The sequence below is a fragment of the Macaca nemestrina genome, chromosome 11 (genome assembly GCF_043159975.1).
Source record: "Macaca nemestrina isolate mMacNem1 chromosome 11, mMacNem.hap1, whole genome shotgun sequence".
NCBI lineage: Eukaryota > Metazoa > Chordata > Mammalia > Primates > Cercopithecidae > Macaca > Macaca nemestrina.
In genome coordinates, this window is record NC_092135.1 from 131555510 (window position 1) to 131572761 (window position 17252).

At 54.1% G+C, this 17252-nt stretch overlaps 1 protein-coding gene across 5 annotated transcripts in view; it reads left to right on the forward strand.

Annotated features, from left to right (window-relative positions):
- Positions 1 to 17252, forward strand: part of LOC105473893 (diacylglycerol kinase delta) — a 120456-nt gene that overhangs the window by 89440 nt on the left and 13764 nt on the right. For all 5 annotated transcript variants that reach the window (XM_011728077.2, XM_071073579.1, XM_071073581.1 and 2 more), the window contains 14 exons: positions 2021 to 2160; positions 3109 to 3193; positions 4477 to 4571; positions 4667 to 4766; positions 5486 to 5759; positions 6354 to 6503; positions 7349 to 7477; positions 8429 to 8525; positions 10679 to 10789; positions 12783 to 12879; positions 13105 to 13212; positions 14168 to 14281; positions 15653 to 15787; positions 16085 to 16236. In XM_011728077.2, coding sequence (XP_011726379.2) covers positions 2021 to 2160; positions 3109 to 3193; positions 4477 to 4571; positions 4667 to 4766; positions 5486 to 5759; positions 6354 to 6503; positions 7349 to 7477; positions 8429 to 8525; positions 10679 to 10789; positions 12783 to 12879; positions 13105 to 13212; positions 14168 to 14281; positions 15653 to 15787; positions 16085 to 16236 — 1787 coding nt within the window. The remainder of the gene's footprint in view (positions 1 to 2020; positions 2161 to 3108; positions 3194 to 4476; positions 4572 to 4666; positions 4767 to 5485; positions 5760 to 6353; positions 6504 to 7348; positions 7478 to 8428; positions 8526 to 10678; positions 10790 to 12782; positions 12880 to 13104; positions 13213 to 14167; positions 14282 to 15652; positions 15788 to 16084; positions 16237 to 17252) is intronic.

Below are 17252 nucleotides of genomic sequence, written 5' to 3' on the forward strand. Positions count from 1 at the left end.
AGTATTCCCAGGTGGGTGGACTTTGACAGCCTGGGCCAGGAGGCCAGCGGCTCAGGAGGAGAAGTGGTGCCGCCTGGTGGTGGATTAGCATAGACTACTCTAATTTTTGATTTTGTGTATTATTTGCAAGTTCACTGTCACTAGGAAGACAGTGGAACCTTGTGGCTGATTTTCATACGTTCAGCCAAGGTCAGCACACATTTCTCTCCCCTGCTTCTCTTTGGCGCTGGTTGCGGCGGCCATGCCCTCGCTGGGCCCCTGCTGCCTTGGGGTTTCTTGTCTTCCTGGTCTTCCTGGCTGCTGCTGCTCCATGGTGGCCTCTCCGTCCTTACCCTTACCTTAAGGCTGTGTCCGCAGAGCCTTGCTGGAGCCTCTCCTCCTTCACTTTTGGAACGCTCAGCGACTTGCAGGGCTTCTGCTGTCATCTCTGTCCTGGGGGCATCTCTGGATGCCTTGGGCCTTGGGCCTGTCTGGATGTCTCCTAGTGCTGCGAGTTTCCAACACTACACCATGTTCAGCCCGTGCCCCGCATTCCTTTCCTTCGAGTCTGAAAACATCCATCTAGATGTCTGAGCCAGGAAATTGGACAGTTGTTCTTGGTTCCTCCATCTCTTCCTCCTGCCTGTTTCTCACTAATTGTGGCCTCAGTCCTGCCATCCACAGTACCCTGGCCTCTGTCCATCTGCAGCTCACCCAGGCAACCTTTCCCGGGGCACTTCTGCCTGTGCATCCCCCAAGCACGATGCTTCTGGGAAAAGTCCAGACCTTTAAGCGTTTGCCGGAGTCCCAGCTTTGCCTCCTGCTTGTTCCTCTGCCTGTCTGCCTTCTGTTTCCTCACTGTCCTCCTCTTCACTGAGCTCTGCCTTGCCCTCCCAGTGTGGTGCCTCCCTGCCTGGAGCACCGTCTATGCCTGCTGTGCGCTGCTCTCCTTTTCCTTTAAGGCTCCAGGAAGCCCTCGCAGAGTCCTCAGCCCCTCTGGGCACTCTTCAGCGCTGGGTTCTCTCCATCTAGTATGTTGGCTCCGGTGTCCTGGCCTGCTTGCTCCTGCCTCCCCACTGCCAGATGTCCCCTTGGTGAGGCAGGACCTCCCCTGGTGTTTGCTGTCCGCACAGGCAGCAGGGCCTCAAGCATGGTCACTTGCACCTGGTGAGCAGAGGGCTGTACGGTGCTGTAGGCTGGAGCGTGGCAGGATTCCTGCCTCAAGGACAGTAACGCCTCACCACACACTGCACCACAGTGTGGCCCTGCAATGCATTGTGGTCACTGCATTGTCATGCACAATGCATGGCCCTGGGTCACTGCATTGTCAGAGTCAGAGGCTGGTGAACTCTGGGCAGTGGGCGTTTCAAGAGGCCTCCTAAGCAATGAAGGGTGTAGTGGGATCTCACTGGAGCTCTGGGATGGGAATCCAGGTAGAGGGTGAGGCCTGAGCAATGGATGAGGTCTCTTCATGAACAGCAGGCAAGTGGGCAGAGGCTGAGCTCTGGCAAGGCTTCAGGGTGGCGTCCAGACTGAGAAGGCTCCTGGCGCCTTTTTTTGATAGGATTTAGAGGAGAGAAGTGACACTCGTGATGTTTTTGGAAGAAGAATTTGGCATTAGTGAGTGAGACGCTGTAGTGGATGGAGGGGTGGGTGGCAAGGCGTCAGAGTGATTCCTTGGGGCTGTGGTCATAGTGGTGAAAATGGGAAGCCGGGGGATTTGGGAGACAGATCAGAGAGGGTGTGAGGGGCTGACCATCAAGATGTGACGACAGCTGAGAGATGGACCTGTGGCTCATCCGTTTCTCCCAGAAACAGCATCTTATCTCAAGGGCAGTCATGTTTCTGTCTCATTGCCAAGGAAAATGTCATCTGTCCCCTCCAGTGGGCTCTGCCTATAATGTGCAAGCTGCATGGTTTTAGGTCACATCCCCACATTGCTGATGTAACCCTCATGGTGGGTGACAAGGAGGGCTGCGGGCTGGGAGGTGGTCCCTGCCCCTAGGTGTTTGCCTGCACATCTTCCCCCGTGTTTCCTTAGTGTCAGCTGGGAGTGCTGCCGCTCGGCACAGGGAACGACTTGGCCCGAGTGCTGGGCTGGGGCTCAGCCTGCGATGATGACACCCAGCTCCCCCAGATCTTGGAGAAGTTGGAGAGAGCCAGCACCAAGATGCTGGACAGGTGAGTGGGGATATGCTGCAGTGCCGTATGAGGAGACTTGGAGAGACGGGTCCTCTCGACCGGGTGTTCTTAACCTGGGGTCTGTGGAAAACATGGGCCCTCTGAAATTATTTGTAAAGATTTGACCCAGAATATATGCTTATATTCTGATGGTCTTTGATATTTGGTCAGATTATGACAAGGATAAAAACAAAACAGGTTAAGAACCAGCCATGCCCTAGAATGATCTGGTCTCCCCAGGAGGTCAAGCCTGAGCGTGTCAGGGCCGTGGAGAAGACGGCTGTGCCGTCTTTGGCTGCTTCAGCCCGGATCTCATACCCGTCGGAAAAGTGCTCCTTGTACTTATTTGAACAGTTTCGTCTTGCCATAGTCTGTTCCCAGAAGAAGTTTTGGGAAATTATCCTCTAGTGCCTAAAGCCACTGTGATACCTTCCCTGAGTGAGGTACTGTTGTTCCAAGTGACACACTTGGCACTCGCTGACCTGTGGCACATGGGGCGCTGATGAGATGCCTCCTAGCCTTCCTAGTTGCTCCCAGAAGCCTGGAGTTCTGAGCACAGGTGTGGTGTTGCAGTGCCCCCACCTTTTCAGGCCTCCTCTGTGTGCCTTGGGGCCTGTGAAATGCTCATCTCACTGGGCCAGCTGGCTGAGCCATTTGCAGCTCTCTTGAGGAGGGTAAATCCATTTCTCCCAGAAGCAGCGTCTTATCTCAAGGCAGCCATTTATGGGAGACCTTCCTCTCTTTCATGGAGCTGTACTGCCGTTAGTTGTGGAGTGCAGACATTTGTTCTCAGCCAAGTTATGGGACAGAGTCAAGACCAAGGGCCTAAAAATGAAGTCAGAAACTGTGTAAAGATCAAGGTTGCCAGCTGTGAAAGCGGAGGGCACAGGGTTCACCCTTGGGGGCCTGCACGTCTTGCCGCCTGTGCAGCTGACCTTGTATGTGCAGGTGGAGCGTCATGGCATACGAGGCCAAGCTCCCCCGACAGGCCTCCTCCTCCACCGTCACCGAAGACTTCAGCGAGGATTCCGAGGTATTGCTGGCCTGTTCACATCCTGCTCGCATGCTGTTGTGATCTGAACTGTCCTCTCAGCGCTTTGCATCACCTCCCTTGCAGAGACGCCTCCCCTTTGGTGATGGGGTGTCATAGTCAGGCCTGCGGAGGCGCAGGGTGAACCCATGGCTGAGGGGATTCTCACTTCCCTCGGCAGGGGCCTTTTGGGCTTTGTGACCCTCTAGGGGCTTCCTGCGGTTGTCAAAGGCCCTGCCGGGCCGGGGGCGGGGGTGGTCCTCCTAATGGCCTTCCCACCCTGTCCATGCATCTCCTCAACTGCTCAGTGAGCCCCAAACGGTGTGCGCCTGTTCCCTCCCCTGCCACGGTGCCCACAGGCCTGGAACGCTCTAGCCAGCTGTGCCGTGGCTCTCCCCCAGCCCCCGGCTCCTGCCCCGTCACACCTCTCTGTGGCGTCCGCAGCTGCCCTTCGCTCAGCCTCCTCTAGTCCAGCTGGTAGTTCTTTTCATTTGGTGACTGTTACTGTTGTGTTTTACGCCCCCACAGGTTCCCTCAGAGAATAGACTTTGTCTTCTTTACTTTATATTTTGCGCTGGTGCAGTGCTGGGTGGGGCAGTACAGAGAGGTGAGCTTTTGTCAGAGGCTAGGACAACGGTCTGCAAACAAGGCCTGTAGGCCAGATGTGCCTGGGCCCACGGCCTTGCAAGCCAATAATGGTTTGTACATTTTTATTTTTTCCTTTTTTTTTTTTAAATTTTGAGAGGAAGAGTGTGTGTGGGAAGCCCAGAATATTCGCTGTCTGGCCAGTAGTGAAGTTTGCTGACCCTGGGGCTGGGTCCTAAAGACAGCAGGGATCCCACAGGGATAGGGCTGCTCTTCTGACAGGCAGAGCAGATGGTAGGGGGAAGAGTGTGTTCGGATGGGGCTCACAGCCAGGTAGAAACAGCCTCTGCTGCGAACGGACCCAAACCTGGAGCTGACCCATGAGCACACTGCTGTCAGGATGAGTAGGGGTCAGAACAGCCCCTAGCACAGGCCGTGCTGGGATCGCAGACTGAAGGAGATTCATTTGTAGTTTGTCTGCAGCTTGACGAAGCTTTTAAAATCTTTCACCTAGCACTAGGTGAGTCTCAGATTAGCGTTTGAAGTGAGTCGAGGCTTGGCTGGGTCAGACAGTGTCTGTTAGGAGAGACTCATCTTTCCCAGCCTGTGCTGGCAAGGAAGTAGGTGACAGAGTCACTGGGACTGTCACAGAGCTTGCTGTCACAGAGACCAACAGTCCTGGCCATTTGGGGTGATTGCAGGTACAGCAAATTCTCTTCTATGAAGACTCGGTTGCAGCCCACCTTTCTAAAATCCTTACCTCGGACCAGCACTCGGTGGTCATCTCCTCGGCCAAGTGAGTGCCTGGTGGCCCTGGGGAAGGCATGGTGCCCTGGCCCCCCAGCCTGGAGCTGCCTCTCTAGAAGGGTCTTTCTGTTTCTCTCCCCACAGAGTGCTCTGTGAGACGGTGAAGGACTTCGTGGCCCGGGTGGGGAAGGCCTATGAGAAGACGACCGAGAGCTCGGAGGAGTCAGAGGTCATGGCCAAGAAGGTCTGTTCCCGTGCCCTGGGTGGGAGGGCCATTGAGGCAGCGAGAAGCTTCCTCTGACACCAGTAGAGGGCCGTGACTGCAGGTTGTCCAGGTTCTTGGCGTTTTGAACAAAGAATTAGGCAATACGCACAGTAAAGGAAGAAAAGAATGAAGCAACGAAGAACGAAAGCAGGGATTTATTGAAAGTGAAAGTACACTCCAGTGTGGGAGCTGCCCGAGCATTGGCTCAAGGGCCCAGATGCAGAATCTTCTTGGGTCCAAATACCTCTTAGAAGTTTCCCATTGGCCACTTCATGCTCACCTCATGTAAATGAAGTGGTAGTCCGCAGTCAGTCTGATTGGTGGCAGAAAGCAGCTAACCAGAGGCTGAAGTGGTTACAAAGGTCACACTCCTGTGCAAACATCTGATTGCTTTTTACAACCAATCAGAGGCTACAGAAATTACAAAGTTACACTTCTGTGCAGACTAAGACTCAGCCCGGAGTCAGTCTGGTTGGTTGCAGACAGCCAGTTTCTCCTATTTTCCACCTGCCTGGGCAGAAAAGGTGGGGATTTGCAAAGGGAGTAGCCTCTGGTCCTTTTGTTACTGAGGCGTGGAGAGTTAGGATTTTCCTTTTGATTGAGTTCTAGGAAGTGTGGGTGAAATGGCCTGAGGTTCCCTGCCTCCAGACCCTGTTCTCCTGCCTCAGCTCTGTGTGCCATTTCCTTTCCTTGTTCAGTGCTCTGTCCTGAAAGAGAAGCTGGATTCCCTTCTCAAGACCTTGGACGATGAGTCCCAGGCCTCGTCCTCTCTGCCCAACCCACCCCCGACCATTGCTGAGGAGGCTGAAGATGGAGATGGGTCGGGCAGCGTCTGTGGCTCCACTGGGGACCGCTTGGTGGCATCAGCCTGCCCGGCCCGGCCGCAGATATTCCGGCCTCGAGAACAGCTCATGCTGAGAGCCAACAGCCTGAAGAAAGCGATTCGTCAGATCATAGAACACACAGAAAAAGGTGACTATCTTTTGAGGAGGAGGGGGCTTTCCCCAGCACTGGGCATGCCCAGCGTCCCCTGAACACGGTGATGACGGAAGGGTGCTCGTCGAGAAAACGTCCACCTTGGCCCTCTCCACCTGTGTGCAGGCGCCAGGCCCCCAGCCAGTTTGCTTGCCCTCCCTCCACCCTCCTCTCACACCCTCAGACCCCTTCATGCTGCCTCCCGTTGACCTCTTTCCTAGCCCTCATTGACTTCACTATAAGCGTCTCACTCCTGTGAGACCTGCGGTCACGGTCTCACACCCGCACACCTGCGTGTCCATGTGGCCGCTCCTTCTGCCTGCAGCCCTCGAGCCTTCGCCAGGCTCCTCTGCACCCCTTGCCTTCCCCTGCGAGGGTTCCAGTCCTCCCAGCCTGTTAGCAGGGATGCCCTGCCCCAGTGCCAGGACCAGGGGGAAGATGGGTGGGGGTGGGGGTTCAGAGTCCAAGCCTTTAGCCAGAGGATGTTTGATGAAGATCAGGCCGTGGGGTGAGGAGGGGACCTCCACCCAGCCTGACAGTGCCCTTGGCTTTGCACCTGCGTGCTCAGCCACACACACTCTCCTTGTACAGCTGTCGATGAGCAGAATGCCCAGACCCAGGAGCAGGAGGGCTTCGTCCTGGGCCTCTCTGAGTCAGAGGAGAAGATGGACCACAGAGTGTGCCCACCACTGCCCCACAGCGAGAGCTTCGGGGTCCCCAAGGGGAGGAGCCAGCGCAAAGGTACCCGTGGCTCCACCTCCCTCTGCGTACCTCGGTGTGCTTGGTTTTGGTGAGACGTAGTGGGATTGCCAGGGGAGGTTTTAGGGCACTTTCTCGTAGTTGCTTTGGCCACTTGGTTGCATAAAAATTCACCGCCCAAGGCCTGTTTCTGTGCATCTCCTGTGCGTGCCCTTGAGGTGTGTGTGGTCTGCCTTGGTGGACACCAGTAGAACCCACAAGACCCCCTCCGTCAGGGCGAGGACCGCCTCCCTGAGGAGCACTTGCGTTCTGCCCTCACTGCTTCCTCAGAACCACCCTGGACCCCACAACTGCTCGGAAGGGGCTGTGTCTGGCAGAGGGAAGGTGGGTAGGTGAGGGGGGGCCGCCTTTGTCCTTGCCCCTTCTGGAACAGTCCACAGCGTAGGCCCTGGTGGAGGGTACCCCAAGCCTGTTCTGGCTGCTGGGAGGCCTGTGCTCAGAACTGATCCACGGCCACTGCATGGCCACCACTCAGAGCTCTGCTGTGTGTGCGCTCTGCCTCCCACAGCCCAAACTGACTGGGCTCCTCCCTCCAGCGTTGCCACCTGTGGCCTGTTACCCTCTCCATGAGCCCAACCCCCCAAGCATCATGTGCACCCACTCGGTCCTCCGCCCCCTTCTTTGTCCCACACACTTCACGCAACTGCCTGTGGTTTGCAGCCCTCCCTCCTCAGCCCTCCCACCTGCTCATGTTGCTAAGGACTCCCCAGTATTTCACAGCCTGTATTTCAGACAGCTGTGCACCTGCTCATGTCACTAAGGACCCCTCAGGTATTTCACAGTCTCTATTCCAGACAGCTGTAAGGTTTTCTGTTCTGTTGTTACAGTGTTGAAATCTCCGTGTGAAAAGCTGATCAGCAAAGGAAGTCTGTCCCTGGGCAGTTCTGCTTCCCTTCCGCCCCAGCCGGGAAGCCGGGACGGCCTGCCTGCACTCAACACCAAGATCCTGTACCCAAGTGAGTGGCGGCCAGCAGGAGGGACTAGTGGGGGCCCTAGCACAATGCTGGGCCTGTCGCTGTGCTGGGCGCTGGGTCCGTCAAACTGAAAGAGATGGGGTTGCTGCCCTTGGAAAGTTTACAGGTCCCTGAGAAAGATAGGTGGAATTTAAAAATTTACACAACTGTGTGAAAAGTGCTTCTTTTTTTTAAAAAAAACAAAAGCCAATTAGTACCCAGATAACCACCCAAGGAGCCCAGGAAGACTCGTCATTGAGAAGGTGATGCTTGAGTCAGATTTTGAAGAATAAAGGAATTAGATTTCTGAGTGGAAAAGGGAGGTGGCCAGCCTGATGAGGGAACCCGAGAGACCGTCCCATGCTTCTAGCGTGATTGCAGGAGGCGCAGGGAGGGTGAGGTCCTGGCCGCCTGGAGCATTCCTTGATGTTCATTTCTGATGAAGGCAACCTTATAAAGCCTTAAGCCTCAACTCTCAGAGATCTTTTTGGTGGAGTGGCTTACATTTGATGAGAACATGAAAACTGACTCTATAAGCCTTTTTTTTTTTTTTTTTTTTTAAAAAAAAGAGGCTCTCTCTCTATTGCCCAGGCTGGAGTGCAGTGGTGTGGTCATGGCACACTGCATCTTGACCTCCTGGACTCAAGTGATCTTCCCCACTCAGCCTCCCAAATAGCTGGGACTACAGGCACACACCACCACACCCGGCCTTAGAAGCCGTTTTTTAATGTGTTTTGTAGGTGTTGGTTTCTGCCACCCAGTGTGGTTTTTTTGTTCGAGTGATTTTTGACCTAAGACTATTGGTGAAATTTGGACATGGTTATACATAATTTTAGAAACATTTAATTATGATAATATTCTGCAGAATACCGGTCCACCAGCTTCAGACACACGGGCTTCTCTTAAGTCTGTAGCTCCTGACCAGCACACCTCTTTCTTATATCTCCTTTATAGATGTCCGGGCTGGAATGTCTGGTTCCTTACCCGGTGGCTCAGTCATCAGTCGCCTGTTAATTAATGCTGATCCCTTTAACTCTGAACCAGAAACCCTGTGAGTATGAGGGATAAACCAAGTGGGCGTATTGTTACATGGCTGCTAGTGCATAGAAAGCAGATCTCAGGGTTAACTAGAGAAATCGGTGGTAGCTGATAAGGAAGGCTGAGAAGTCGTGGAGATTCCACTTAAGGAGTGGACTTGGAAACCACTACTGCCCATCTGCAGAGGCAGAGCGCACGTCTCCCACCTCCTTCCCAAGGTCCCACAGTGCTTGCTCGATGTCCCCTGAGCCTGCGTGCCCTTCCGAGGCTTTTCACAGGCTCAGCTGCTCCTGCCGGGAGCTGCCCTTGTGCTGCTCTTCGTGTTCACTCTCCCATGACCTTGGCTGGACCTCACTGACTTCTGCTTACAGCCTGCCATCTTCCTCTTGCCATCCCTCCCCCTGCTTTCCTCTAAAACCTGCTCTCCTTGTTGGTGACGCAGAACAATAGACTCTGGGCTGGAGGGTCCTCTGTGTGCCCCCTTCGTGTCTCCGAGCACCCCAGGGAGACACCGGCCTGTGCTGAGGCTTGTAAGGGCTGCTTGTGTGCCTGCGTGCTGACACTGCTACTCCGTTGGGGACAAGGCCTTCTTCCTCTGCTGGCCTGTAAGGCAGTGGAGACGTGTATAACAGTTTAATGGAGTCTTCCTAGGTATTGGAGACCATTGTGGAGACAAGTGGTGTTTTGAAAACCTGTTTTTCTAGACTCATCTTTCTGCTGGCTGATTGCAGGTTCTGGGCAGCTGATGGCAGTTGGTTAAACATGGCCAGCCATTTTTCTGGAGTGGTCAGGGGCAGTGACAGGAAGAAATGTGTGGTTCACAGAGGCTCTGGGTTTGGGAAAGTGGACCCTTAGATTCCAGGTGCTGGCCTGGTGCAACACTAAAGTGTCCCTGTTCCTGGCCTGGTTTACTCCTCCCCTGGGGCTGCCTGGGGCTCCAGTTCTCAGCCCTCCTGAGGCTGTTTTCCTTGGGGAGGCCAGAGCTGCAGTCCTACAGTGAGCACTGTCCCTAGGGGCCCCTGAACTGGATATCTTCTTTGTCTACTTCATCTGAGACTGTGGAACTTCCACCTCTGTTGCTAAGCTGGGTGGTCTTATCTCTTCTCTTCACCTGGGGAGACAAAGCTGTGGTTTGCTGCCTTCCTGCCGTGGTGTGTGCCTGGGCCGTATTGTGTAGGCCCCATTGCAGCTGGGCCTGAGCAGGCCCCGGCACCCCATCATCTCCCACTGCCCCGGCCACTGCTGCCCCTCCTGCTCCAGGCCCCTGAGCCCAGTCTCTCTGCTGCCTTCCCTCATCTCTTTGCCCTGTTTCTCTCCGTTGGATCTCTCTCTTTTCCCAGGACCTATACATGCTGGCCAGGCACGTGGTCTTCCGCCTGGTAAACAGTTTTGTCCCAGAGCTTTGCTCTGGCTCAGCTGTCGGGCACTTGAATTAGATGGATCATAAATACACTGACACGTGCTGGTTGCTCTCAGATCTGGCGGCACTTCGCTTACACTTCCCTCAGTAAGCGAAAGTGTGTCAGAATTCTGGCCTGAGCAATGTTCCCAGGCCCATCCACCCACTGAGTTTCTTTGGAAACTTCCAGAACATCCTCTTCTCCTGGCTGTGGCCTCTGGGTGGAGGAACAGGGTTTCCTCCCTTCATCCACCTGCCCTGGGGGGGAGCCCCAGTGTGACCCTGGGGCTGGGGAGGGTGAAGGCCAGGCTGAGCTTTCCCAGCAGCTGGGGGAGCTGCAGGGGCAGGACTTCCCGCTGGGTGGGGGCAAGAAACTTGAATGAGATGAGTCTCTTCTTGTCTGTCACACATGGGGAAAGGGAAGCCTTGTTGCTGTGGGGCTGGCATGGATGTTTTCAAGTCATTTTCCTTTGTAATTTGGCGACAGCTTTGATTGTAACTAGGGATGTTTGAGAAATGTTTTGAGATCCAGAGTTGAAATGTGTGAGTTTCTGTGCCGTAAACATATCTTCAGGTTTGGTGCTGCTGGTGGAGTGTAAGATGGGCAGCTGCTGTGGGGAACAGTCCGGCAGCTCCACTGGAGGTTCAGCCCAGAGCTGCCGTGTGACCAGCAGGCGCAGAACTGCTGGGCCATGTGGGATTGAACTGAAAACATGTCCACGCTGGAAGCAGGGCTGTTGTAATTGATTTAAAACTCACCTTTGCAGAGAGTATTACACGGAGAAATGTGTCATGAACAACTATTTTGGCATCGGCCTGGATGCAAAGATATCCCTGGACTTTAATAACAAGCGCGATGAACACCCAGAGAAGTGCAGGTAGGTAACAGGCTCAGGGGCGTGGCTTCTCCTTCCAGACAGTAGCAGATTTCTGGATTCAGCAGGTTAAAGAACGTGCAGAATGCTAAGGCTGGGGGCAGAAGTAGAGCCCAGATTTCCTTGTCAGAAGCACGGGTGCTTTCAGAGATGGAAGGGAAGCACCTCTCGGGCCGGCCAGGTCAAGGGAAATTCAACATCAGAAAACCAGTGATGGTGGTCATTGGAATGGCTGCGTCTCTTAATGAGAGGCCTGAGTCCGTGATACTACAGAAAAGCGGCAGGTGTGCCAAGACGTTATTGCACCGATAGCGTAAGTGCCCAGCATTGTTTGTTGGAGGGTCTGTGTGTTCATCGGCACCCCAGCTAGCCCTCCCCCATCACACCCGAGCCTGCCCACGAGGCCCTTGAGTCCGACCTCTGCAGGAAGACGGTGGCGTGCGAGCCCCAAGGGACATCATTGGGGATGCTCAGTTTTTTCGCCTAAAATTACTGGATACTCGGTCTTGATCTGAAGAGAGGATGGAGAAAAATGAGAAGGGTCCCTCTTCTCAAGCTTTTCTTCCTGGGCTGAAGTAGAATTCCCTCTTGTCTGTGAAACACAAGAAGTGAGGGAGAAATGTCTCCCACCCCACCCCACAGTAATAACCGGAGAAACCGTTCAGCTTTGACATGATTAGAACTAGGGCGAGGGAGAAATGGGTGTGGGGGTTGACGGTGTTTGTGCAGAGAATAGCCCTTGACCCAGAAGCTGGGAGACCCCTGCTGGATTCTTCATCCGCTGAGTCAGGATTGGCTTGAATGAACCAAGCCACGTGGTCCCATGTGGCCTCATCCTCCTCATGGTGTCACTGCCACCTTGAGGGGAGCCATGGTGACACCTGAGGGGCCAACTTTAGTCATTGCTCATGTTATATGTAGTTGGAAATTTCTAGGAAAACAAAAGCATCAGAACTCAAAGAACTTTTGAACCCTGAGGCTGTTACGTGCAGGAGAAAATGGCTCAGGGGCCCCAGGGACATATCCCTGTACAGCACAGGATGGTGACATCAGATCATTTAAAAATCCCTATTAGTCCAAAAATCACTGGGAAAAGTATTAAAATACGCATACTTTAGCAGGGTGAAATAAGTAGTTGAGGAACAGGGGCACGCATAATACATTTCTAGAGCCTTGGAACCCTGGTCAAACCTCTCTTTAGTTTGTATTGAGAGCTTTGAAAAGTTCTCCTGAGAAAAATTCCACTTCTACAAATGTCATTGGAAATTTCTACAGAAGTCACTGGAAATGTTGGTTGAAGTAGGTACGAAGGGGCTCCTAGTGTGTCGTTTACAGAGCTTGGGCATGGGGCGAAGGAGTGTAGTCAAGGGGATTGGTTTGATAAGCTGTGGTAGAGCAGTGCCGGCTGAGGATGGCCACGTCTGCAGAGAGCGTGTGGCGACAGAGGGAAGTGTTGCTGGCGTAGGGTAAAGTGGACCAAGTAGGTGGTGAAACCATAAACAAGTTACTGCAACTGGAAATAAATATGCAAAGAAGACTGAGGAAATCCACAGCAGCACTGGGCATTTGTCATTAGCACACGTGGAGGGTGCATAGAGGTGCTGGATTATGCATGGAGGATTATGAGGAGTGCCTTCTCTTTGGTGCTTTTCTATATTTTCTAATTTTTCTATGGTAAGCATAATTTTTTAGGCAGAAAAAAAAATCAGGATGTGAAGTTTTTTTTATAGAGTTCTATAATGTTTTAACTTTATTTATTTACCTTTCAGGGTATGGTTACTTCCTTGGCAAAATGTTACTATTTAGCAAAATTTCCCATTGGTAAACATATCTCTTTATGCATATCTGCAAAAACAAAAATGTGTCCTTCAGTTGTTACTGCTGTAAATAATTGCTAAATGTAGCTGATTTGTGGGTCAGATGCCATTCCCAGCTTTCACAGAAATGACTCTGGTTAATTGTACGAAGAAAGCCCAGTCTTTGCTTCTGTTTCTAGGAGCCGAACCAAGAACATGATGTGGTATGGAGTTCTTGGAACCAAAGAGTTGCTGCACAGAACCTACAAGAACCTGGAACAAAAGGTCTTGCTAGAGGTGAGTGGGAGGGTCCTTGTCACCTGCAGGCCGGCCTCCATCCATCAGCAGACTGCCAGTCCTGTCGCTTCTCCTGTTGACCATTTCCTCCATGCACAGGGACTTGCCTGGAGATGCCCTGGCCACCGCTGTGCTCCCGAGCCCCTGGCGGTGGGAAGCTGGTAGAGAAGGAGCAGCTGACTCATGCCTTTCTCTTTTCTTTTGTTCTGTGTCTTTGCTGCTCAGTGTGACGGGCGACCCATCCCACTCCCCAGTCTTCAGGGAATTGCTGTCCTTAACATTCCCAGCTATGCTGGAGGAACCAACTTCTGGGGGGGAACCAAGGAAGATGATGTATGTATGGGGTGTGGGCGGGTGGGCCTGAGCTGAGTGGGGAAGAGCTATCCGAGAGCAGGGAGGTGTTCTGCTATGGCTGCGGTGGATCCAGCCCTTCCCTTGTGCCAGCAGTGGGGCTGCCATGGAGAACAAGATAGACAGGGTCCCCCACCCAGCTCATCGTCTAGAGGGCTGAGCAGAGCAGATGTGTCAGTGAAGGTGGTCAGTGAGGGTCTGTGGTCAGCAGATGTGGTCAGAGGGTATGATGTGGAAGGAGGGTCAGGGAAGGTGTCTGGGAGGCCAAGATCTGAAGGATGACTTGGAGTTGGCCAAGTTAGGTGGGCAGAGGAGAAGGGGAGGCTCTTCCAGGCAGAGAGAATTGCACAGATGAAGGCTCAGAGTCAAGACAGGGCAGGCACATGGAGGATGTGGGAGAGGTGCCCTGACTGCAGCGGGCAGCAGGAGTGTGGAGAGAGAGGAGAGGTCTGCAGGGCTTGGGTCACATTGGGCCGTGTGAGCCGGGGAAGAAGTTTGGAATTTGTGTTAAGAACTGTGGGAAGGTGTTCATAGGTTTAAACCTGGTTTAAACCTTCCTTTGTACGTACTAGCGAATAGAAATATTCAGCGCTTCCTGCACACGTGGTGTGTGCTGTCCCCAGTCCTGGCACTCTGCAGTGTTAACTCACTCGGCCCTACTGATGGCCCTGGAGGAGCGTGCCATTAGTTTCCCCATTTTACATATGAGGAAATGGGGGAGAGAGAGAGATTCGGTAACTTTGCCAGGGTTAGAGCTGGGATTTGGACCCAGGCAGCTGGTTTCAGGGCCTGCAACATGAGGCCCCTCAGGAGTGCAGTTACCTGGTAACTTCCCGCCAGCTGGGAGGGGCTGACCCCTAGAGGGAGGGAGCGAGGGGAGGGATGGCCTATGCGGGGATGTGTGGAGTGGTGGTCAGCTCTAACGTGTCCCTTGCAGACTTTCACAGCTCCATCATTCGATGACAAGATTCTGGAGGTGGTCGCCGTGTTCGGCAGCATGCAGATGGCCGTCTCTCGAGTCATCAGGCTGCAGCATCATCGGATCGCCCAGGTAGTGGCCATGGTCCTGGGGTGCCTGGCTGGGAGTGTGCTAAATTCTCGGGCAGCGCTTGGAGACTGGGAGGGTGGGTGCTTTCCAGGGCCACGTGGCTGCCTCATGTCCTGTTCTGGACAGCTCGTGGCCCCACTTCCTGGGCCAGAGCCCTTTCCTCGTGCTATGCTTGACAGTTAAATTCTCAAGATAACTCTTTTTTTTCTTTCTTTCTTTTTTTTTTTTTTTTTTTTTTGAGACAGAGTCTCACTCTGTTGCCCTGGCTGGAGTGCAGTGGTGCATTCTCGGCTCACTGCAACCTGCATCTCCCTGGTTCAAGTGATTCTCCTGCCTCAGCCTCCCGAGTAGGAGTAGCTGGGACTATAGGCACCCACCACCGTTCCCAGCTAATTTTTGTATTTTTAGTAGAAGCGGGGTTTCACCATGTTGGCCAGGCTGGTCTCGAACTCCTGACCTCAAATGATCCACCTATCTCGGCCTCCCAAAGTGTTGGGATTACAGGCGTGAGCCACTGCGCCCGGCCAAGATAACTCTTTCAAAATGTGTATCCCGCTTGAGCCCCAGCCTTGCCTGTCCCCTCTGAGGTGGAATGAGATAGAGCACACCCAGGGTGAACTCTGCCCGTGTCTGCGACTTTCAAAGCTGCAGCTGGAGGTGGGGACGGAGCCCATGGCTCTGGTGTGGGGTATGGGGGGATTTCCATGGGGCCCTTGATCACGGTTCTGATGCCCAGTGGTGAAGGGCTGGGAGTGCCCCCATGGCTTATTTCTGACAGCAGTGATGGGCTGATGGGGCAGGACTCTGTGCCCAGGCATAGGCACTGGGGCGGGGGAGGGTGCTGATGCCACCCACTGGCTGAACCCCAGCCTGCGATTGTCTGGTCTCTTCCAGCACTCTGTCTACCCTTAGCTGTAGGCTGCTTGAAGTTCACAATTTTCACTCTTTGGCAATGTTTGTTGTTGAAAAGGAGGAATAGGATGATGTTGGATGGCTCATCGTCATCCGCGATGCCATCTGCTCTTTTCTGGGGGTGTTTTTACGTGGCAGGGGCCCAGTGGCTGCTGGGAGCTACGACACCCCTGCCCCTAGGTTCTGACACCTGTTGTCTCAGCACCAAGGTCTCCTGCACTGACTGCTCGGTGAGGAGACGGGGCAGGATGGGGCGGGACAGTGGGAGAACAGACCCTTGGCTCGGTGACACAACAGCAGAAGGCTAGCTGCAGGCGGAGTGCCATCCCAGAGGCGGAGGTGGGGTGTCCTGCAAGGCAGGGACGCGTGTGTGGAGCAGGAAGGTCGTGGTGGTGCCGACAGCACTTTAAAACCCCTGGGGGTTTTGGCTCAGCACGAGTAATGGCTGTGATGTCTGCTCAGTGTCGCACAGTGAAGATCTCCATCCTTGGGGATGAGGGCGTGCCTGTGCAGGTGGACGGAGAGGCCTGGGTCCAGCCGCCAGGGTACATTCGGATTGTCCACAAGAACCGGGCACAGACACTGACCAGAGACAGGGTAAGAGCGGCCACCCGCGGTACCTGGGTGGGGTCCAGGGCTCACCTGCAGGCGCTTGTGTGCACTGTTAAGAGCTGGAGCTTTTTGTGTTTTGTTCTACGATTTTTTTTTTAAAGACACAACGATTAAACTAATAGGGCAGTAATTTCTAGGACCATCTCCTTCCCCTAATGTTTAAGAAAAAAAATCCCATTTGTCCCTTTCCTAGTTGTGATCTCATTGGTGTCCCCATAGTGTCTGTGGCGGTTAGACGCATGCTTCAGGGCAGCAGGTGTAATCGGGCTCTCGGGTCCATAGGCATTTGAGAGCACCCTGAAGTCCTGGGAAGACAAGCAGAAGTGTGAGCTGCCCCGCCCTCCATCCTGTTCCCTGCACCCGGAGATGCTGTCCGAGGAGGAGGCCACCCAGATGGACCAGTTTGGGCAGGCGGCGGGGGTCCTCATTCACAGGTGGGCTCCTGCCCCTCTGCGTTGCCCATGAGCCCCCCCCGGGGTCCCCAGGACTGCGCTCCTCCAGGGCCCCTGGGGCGTAGAGCTGCTGCTCCTGATTTTTGCGGGGTCTGCATTACCCATGAGGGCCGAGCCCGTTTCCGTGTGCCCTCAGCTCTGGCTCATTTCCCCAACGGTCTTTCAGAACTCACCTGGAGTTTACTTGGCTGGATCTTAAAACCCACTGTGATTTTCAGGGCCACTCATTTAAAACCTGCCCTGGCTCAGCCTGGCGTGGTGGCTCACACCTGTAATCTCAGCACTTTGGGAGGCCGAGGTGGGCGGATCACGAGGTCAGGAGATCGAGACCGTTCTGGCTAACATGGTGAAACCCTGTCTCTACTAAAAATACAAAAAAAATTAGCCAGGCGTGGTGGCGGGCACCTGTAGTCCCAGCTACTCGGGAGGCTCAAGCAACAGAATTGGTTGAACCCGAGACGCGGAGGTTGCAGTGAGCCGAGATCGTGCCACTGCACTCCAACTTGGGTGACAGAGCGAGACTCCGTCTCAAAAAAAAACCAAAAAAACCCTGCCCTGACTCCCAAGGGCAGCCACTGACAGCCTCCTTCACTTTGCCCTCATTTTACCCTGAGAACAGGCTTGCTCTTTGTTTTCAAGTTTACTTAAAAAAAAAAAAAAAAGACAACTGCTAGGGGCATTTCCTCTCACCTGCCTTCTAGAAATGCCCCTGGAGCCACTGTGCCTGTCCCTCGTGGCTGGTGGTCAGCATTGTCTGCTGTCCCTGCTCCTCGCCTGCCCTGTGCGGGTGCCGCTTGTGAGCCCCTCCAGCTGGCACCTGTGGTTCTTCACCGGTACAGGGCCTTCCTGCCTGCATTCTCCCCGTGGCCGCACGCTGGCTGGTGCCCTGGTGTCCCTTTCTTGTTTCCTCCGGACTCCCTCTTCTCCTGGCTGTGGATGGGTGCACCCGTCGGTTCTGTGCCCGGCGTGCTGTGTGCCCTTCCAGGCAGCCTGCCCAG